This window comes from Capsicum annuum, unplaced genomic scaffold, assembly GCF_002878395.1.
Source record: "Capsicum annuum cultivar UCD-10X-F1 unplaced genomic scaffold, UCD10Xv1.1 ctg3236, whole genome shotgun sequence".
Lineage (NCBI taxonomy): Eukaryota > Viridiplantae > Streptophyta > Magnoliopsida > Solanales > Solanaceae > Capsicum > Capsicum annuum.
The window spans coordinates 167,826-175,073 of record NW_025839065.1 but is presented as its reverse complement, the minus strand read 5'-3'; the positions used below and the strand labels follow the sequence as shown (position 1 = coordinate 175,073).

General features: G+C 32.8%; 1 protein-coding gene across 1 annotated transcript; it reads right to left on the bottom strand.

Moving 5' to 3' along the window:
* Positions 1-1,896: 1,896 nt before the first annotated feature.
* On the bottom strand, positions 1,897-3,283 carry LOC107879875 (zinc-finger homeodomain protein 3). The gene is made up of 2 exons (XM_016726806.2): positions 3,022-3,283; positions 1,897-2,639 (listed from the first exon to the last, which is right to left on the bottom strand). Exons 1-2 carry the CDS (start codon positions 3,242-3,244, stop codon positions 2,197-2,199), a joined length of 666 nt encoding a protein of 221 aa, XP_016582292.1. The 5' UTR covers positions 3,245-3,283; the 3' UTR covers positions 1,897-2,196.
* Between the last annotated feature and the right edge of the window lie 3,965 nt (positions 3,284-7,248).

The following is a 7,248-nucleotide window of genomic DNA, read 5'->3' as shown; positions in this document are numbered from 1 at the left end:
ACAAAAGATGTGCTCCAAGTCCTTGGGCTGTTGAACAGAATCCAACCACACCGGAATGGATGGTACAAAGTCCTCCAGCCTTTCATACATTTGGAGAACTTCCAGCTATCAAGGAGACGAGGACTATAGAAACGCATTCAGTCATCAAAAAAGAGGATTTGATTGAGTATCGAGGAGTCAAGGAATTTCGGTCAAAATACCAAATGAAAGTAGATCGATTTTTTTTCATTTCCTTTACCTTCGACTAGCCATTTAACAGATTCAAAAGGACCGGAGTCGTTCAAAGCGAAAGAAGTTCCGATCACAGACAGCTTCTAAAAGAAGAGAAAAGAGAAGAGGGGCAAGGGCGGCAAGACCAGAGAAGGAGCTAAGACCGTTCTTTCTTTGGGAAATTATAATAGCTCAATTGATTGATTAATTTTCAATTTCTTATCTTGTAATCTCCTTTCCATTTTCTTCTCCAACACCAGCTAATAATTTTTGTTTATCCCAAAAGGAAAAGACAATGTTTTTTTTGGGGAAGATAAGATAAAAGTATTTCATTCATGTGGTTTAGTTTAATTTGATACATAGTTATGAAAATAAATGAGACTTTTACGATATTTTTACAACAGATCATTTATATATATATAACTAAGTGATCTCATTTTTTTTACTCATAAAAGATCTAAAAAAAACTATTCTCTTCCATTCATTTTTTAAGTCGTCAAAAGATCTTAATTCTTCTCACTTATTAAATTTTGTTATGTCAAACAACCCTTTAAATCTTGTTAATACAAAAAGTGATATCTTTAAATCTTGTTAATGCAAGAAGTGATATCTTTAAATCTTGTTAATGCAAGAAGTGATATTACTACATTAATTAAAGCAGAAGAGAAGTACGTAGTAAATTTAATACGAAGAAAATATTAGACGGATGTACGTACTGTTTCATCTTAGATGGATTAAAATAAATGATTCAGAGTTTAGAAGAAAAAGAAAATCTTAGGATGAAAGGATGTACCATTTCATATTAAGACACAACGTTTCATTAAAAAAAGTATATGACAAAAAATATTTAATAAAATTCTAACAAAATTAATTAACCTGTTGTTGTGTTGGTTATGACGGTGATGCTGCCTGATGATTAGAATGGAGCATATTAGCCATGTTGGTTAATTCATAATTTCATTTAGCGAAGAAGATGAGTAGCAATTTGCTTGAGAGTAGTAGATCATACATTGAATTACTCTTCATCTGGTAAGAACTTGAACTATTAATAAGTGTAGTAGATTATACTTTGAATTTGAACATATCTTAAAAGAGTAGAGTTTGAATAGGAGATTTATGCTATTTAGATTGTTTCAAAATTGTGTTTTAATTTGTTAAGTATCCCACATCGAAAAAGGGATGGATAATTGGTCTCCTTATGGAGTTGGACAATCCTGATCCATTCTTCACATGGTATCAGAGTTAGGCCCATCCCAAATCTTTATTAACCGATGTTGGGCCCCCATATTATGTTGTCCACGCTCCAATTAACGAGGCCTGGACATGTGGGGAGTGTTAAGTATCCCACACTGAAAAAGAGTATTAGCACCCTTAATGCAAGTGTTCTTTGTGATTTGCATCCCATTTGTGTTTTTAATAATTTGCACTCTAATCTCTTTATTTTCTTGCAAAATAATGAGATCACTTTTATTTTTTTAAAATTACCATTAGAATACAATAGCAACATACCCGTAAAATCCCACAGCTGAGATTTAGGGAAGCTAGTGGATACAGACCTTACCACTACCTCGTTGAGATATAGAGGTTGTTTCCGAAAGACCTTCAGCTTAAGTGCAACAAATCCAAATACAAAGAAGAAGGAAATAGTGAAGCTAACAAGCAATGGGGCAAAGTCTATGAGAAAGAAACAAGAACAACAATAAAATAGTGCATTAATCGGAACACAATAAATGACAGATTATTATAGATATCACAAGCAACTATACTATGGCTAGTACAATAACAAACAGCAAGAAACCTAAACCTTCGAAAAGCATAACACAACAAACCTACCCGAATGACCTTCTACCCTAATATATGCCTCTTCACCCCTCTTATTTAAAGTCATAGAAGATATGTCGTCATTTCTTGTCTAATCACCTCTCACCAGCACTTGAGAATATATCGATTGGACCTGAGAGAATTATTATGAGATGGATGTCAATATTAAGCAACTGATTCATTTTCATTAGATGGCTCTTTTAAGGGCCCAATTATGCGACGGTTATAGTTGATCCAATTCTTCAAGAATTGGGTAGTGATCCCAATCTCATCACAAAAAGGTATCACTTTGTTATTCCATTTTGTCCACCTCCATCCCATAACCTCTTTTACAAAAGTTAAAATTCTCTTTTTTTGATAAGCAGTTAGCCTGATTCTCCCCGAAGAAGTAGTAGCAGTACTGTTGCACTTTCTTCTTGTGAAGCTGCTTTGGTTTGCTAATTCTGTCTCTCCCTTACCCTTGTCCTTTTTTGCGCCGCCTTGTGGTGGCATGGCAACAACTTTTTTCCTGTTGAACGTTTGGTGAGAATGATGAAGCTGCCTAGATCTCGCTAAGCATTGTTGTGGGGGAGATGCTGGTGAACCATCAATGGTGGCAAGGGGGGTACCTGTTGTTGTTGTTGAAGATGTAAGTAAGTGTGCGTATATATGTATATATTAAAAAAGAATTTTGAAGCCTCTCTCTTTAAATTTTTCTCCACTTTTAGATTAGTGGGCTAAATTTTGTCTTTAGATGTAATTCTACAATCTTTTATCAAGATAAATCGCATTGAGCTAGTAGCTAACGGAAGACCTAATTTACAGATTGCCCTAAAAAGATATTATTTCTACTCATTCTTTGAATCTTGACTATTATTCATAACAAGATTTTTTGCTGGTTTGACCTGTTAAAAATGATTACACCAACATATGAGAGATGTATTTAAAAAGAAGTACTAATTAAGTAAATAAAAGTATATATGATTTTCCTGATTTCAACAAGATAAGTACCATTGATAGGAAGCTCCGCCTCGGACTCTACCTCTACCTCCATTTTTCTATGGAAGCTTCTGTGGCATTGACAAGCAGCACAGATAAAAAAATCAGGAGTTCCTTGAGCTCCAGCTGAACAAAATTCACCACAACCATCAAATACATAACTCATAGAACTAGCAGCATAATTATGCATACACTCCAAATACTTCACAACTAAATGCTTGTTGTTGGAAGCCATGAGAAAGAGAGAAATTGATTGTAGGAGGAAACAAGTGATGAAGATATTGCGTGAGGGAGAGGAAGCAAAAATGAATCGATAATATAGAGGAGAAAAGCATTGAGGTGTCAGTAAATTGTGGTGTGTATGGCATGCAATTGCCATTTGGTAATTTAATAAATGTAGACAAAACTAACTTGGATTATATCTGGATTTTTGAAGCTAAATGTGATGTAATTAAAAGGGTTTTGAAGTCCAAAAATTGTCATTATTTACTTTGTCCAGTTAGTTGATATATCAGCAACAAGTTTAACTCTTCTATGCATATTTCAGGAAGGGATGACATTCTTAATAGAAAAAGAAAATATATAATGGAGCTAAAAGAAAAAGTATACTTGAAGATTTTCTGTATTTGACAACTTTTTTGGATTGTTTAGTGAAATATGTTAGGAAAAAATGGAATCAAGTTTAGCACTCCATATAATTATTTCATGAAGATTAATCGCAAATGACATAGCTAAAATAAGTCCATTTGCAAGTTAATTTTCTAGATTTAGTACTTCATCTTAATCTCGTTTGTTTATTGAAGATGCTAGGACGGACGTATTAACGACAGAGTTAATTAAAAAAGTCTATTTTATAAGTTAATTTTATCTATTTAGTGGGGTTTTTTTTCTTTTGTTTGCTTGTTTAATGAAGATGCTAGGACAAACATAAACCAAATTTAATTCTTATCGCATAGTTTCACGAAGAGATGACATACTTGCTAAAAGAGCTAAATTAAAGAAAGTCTATTTGCTAGTTAATTTTTATTTTGTTTGTTTAATGAAAAGATGATAGGGTAAATATGAACCAAACTTGGCTCTTACACAAATTCAGACACGAATGGCACTAATTAATAGAAAATGACTGAGCTAGAAGAAGTTTAATTGTCCTACTTTTCTGTATTTAATAGTTCCCCTTTCGTTGGTTTAATAAGGATGTTAGGTCAAATAATTATGCACATATGTAAGTTTAGATTCAAAAAGGTTTCAGGAAGGGATCAGATAATATATTCAACAGCAGACAACAAAGCTAAAAAAAAAAAAAAAAAAAAATCTATTTGCAAGTTTCTATATCCATTTGCCCCTTTAATTTACTGTTTAAAGAGAATCCTTAGCTAGAGAAAATAGAAACTTGGACAAATTTATGCATTGATGCTAATAAAACTTCTAAAGCTAAACTCTCTGTCAAAGCAATTATTAGGCAAAAATCATAGTACAGTCTCTCCAAATTGAGTTTGTATTACCGCGGCTGCTGGCACAAAGTTAGCCGATGCTTATTCCCCAGATACCATCATTGCTTCTTCTCCGGGAAAAGAAGTTCACGATCCGTGGGCCTTTTACCTCCATGCGGTATTGCTCCGTCAGGCTTTCACCCATTGCGAAAAATTTCCTACTGCTGCCTCCTGTAGGAGTCTGGGCTGTGTCTCAGTCCCAGTATGGCTGATCATCCTCTCGGACCAGCTACTGATCATCACCTTGGTAAGCTAAATTATGAGGAGGTGGAGTCCATAGAAATCATTAGGTAGCATGGAAAAGGCTTATGCTGAGTTCTATGGTCATATTAATAATAATTTACCCTATATATATGTCATTATTGAATTTGATTAACTCATGATCATTAATATGCCCAAGAAATATATGAAGAATTATATTCCTCGCAAGTTTTGAAAATTCTTCACTATATTTATATAGTAAATAAACAGTTCTAGAAACTTTCACTTTCAGCATTGATGTCTGAAAGAAGGTAACACAATTGCTCAAATTAGCTAACTGGGGTAGAACTTAGTGGAAGAAATTAACATGTTCTTCCATCGCGAACTATATTTTTCCCTACTCAAGTTAGTGTTTTTTGAAGAATGGTCAAAATAGTCTTTCATGTCCAGCACTAGACATTATTAAAGGTTACTTTTCTGGATTTTGAAAGAACTTATTTTAGTAGAAAAATATTTTGACTAATTAACTAAACGTGGAAAATTTGAAAAACAATTTCCGATCCTTTCTTCTACACTCATGCACCCTACATGTAATTAAGGGTGGGCATAGTTTGAACCAACCTGAAATCCAAATCGAAATCTGAACATTTTGTACATTTGGTTTGGAATTTGGATCGAGGATGTTAAATAGGTGAATTGTGATTGTTAACCGTTATAGTCAACCTTTAAGGCTCAAAAATCAAAATTGAAAATCCAAAATTTCCGAACCAAGCTTAAAAAACTCAATCCAATCTAAATTTAATTGAATTGTAACAGCTTCTATTTGAAATTTGAAAATTCAAATCGAAATTTTCATATCCATCCGAATGACCGGAACACCAAACCCTATGGCTACAGCAAAACTTTGAAATGAACTTAAAATTAAAAGTAAAGAGGCGTAAAGCAGAAATGACTTAGTTTTTCGATTGATCGGTGTTTGTGTATCTTGAAGGATGTTTCTTTTCCTTCATATATAGCACTCCTCACATTTCGATTTGTTTGCTTGATTTGACTCGACACTTCATTAGACAAATAAATGTCTAATTAACCATAGTTTGGCCAAATCAAACAGATAGATAAAACTAAGAATAAAGTCAAAATAACAATAATAATAGCAACAACAATAACATATTAATTCTCTCCTTATAATTCCCTAGAAGATTGATTCTCCAACTTGTGCAAGGCTCAACTTTCTAATAGCTTCACGCTTGTTTTTTAAACATCTCAAATGAACTCATCTCATTTCTCCTTTTTGTTCTTCTTGATCGTCTTTTCATCTGATCTCATGTTTAAAGTCCATTCTAACTGGTTAGCTAGTATATTTGATTGTTCCTTCTCATATTGTTCAGCAGCATATTCATCCCATGACGTTTTCCTCTTATTCCCATTAATTAGTAGTACAATTGCACCCTTCATCATCCATTTTGTTACTATGAATCCACTTTCGAGTAGCCCTAGCCATGACGGATTCCGCCAGCGAAGTTGACACGCCTGCGGATTGATAAGACCGAGATGATTAACATTGTTGGTGTTTGATGATTCTTCCATCTTCATATCACCTTGATCAGTTGCGACTTGCGACTGGTGCAGAAAGAACCTGTTGCCAAATGATTAGATACATGTTATATTGCTAGTATTTAATTTGCTTCCACTTTTTCTGTAGAATTAACTTTATGCAAGTATAGGTTTAGTAGATATGATGAATGTTCAAAAATCCTAACGTACACTAAATACAATTTGGGAAAAATTCAATTAGCTAGGGAAGTAAGAAATCAAATAGTTTTAGTTTCTAGAGCAAAATTTCATTTAATTGGAGATGAAGACGACAATGTTTTTTAAGGGAATTTTAATAGTTTGGTTGGTTGATTATCTCAAGTTTCACTTTGATGTCGGTGAAGATTTGATTCCTATTTTGTAATCCCCTCCCTTATTTTTCATTTAATATTCCGATGTAATTATTTTATTTTGTTTTAAGAAAATACATTTTTTTGGAGGATAAGATAAAATTATTACTTCATTTCTGTAGCTTAGTTTGATGTGATACATAATTTATGAAGTATTTAAGACTTTTAAATCTTATTATCTTAAATTAATTGTTTCTGCAAAAAAAAAAAAAAATCATTTAAATCTTGTGCATATAAATAGTGATGTTACTCTTAAACAGACTAAAAAATAAAAGTAAGAAAAAAAACAAATGAAGCATCCGCACCCGAATGAGCTAAATATAGTATAGTGGGTCTTGTTTCGATGTTAGAAAAAAAAAAACTTTCTAAAAGGCAGAAGCAGTAAATTGATAATAGATAAATAGATGAAAAATTAAGAGGGTACAATTTATTTTAGTTTTTGAAAAGAAAACAACGATTCATAGATTAGAACGAAATCTTGGAATGAAAGAGTATACCGTTTCATCTCAACACACAATGTTTCCTTCAAAAAAGTTTGACATTTTAAAAATTTAATAAAGTCCTAACAAAATTAACCAGTTGTTGTATTGGCAAAGATGGTGTTG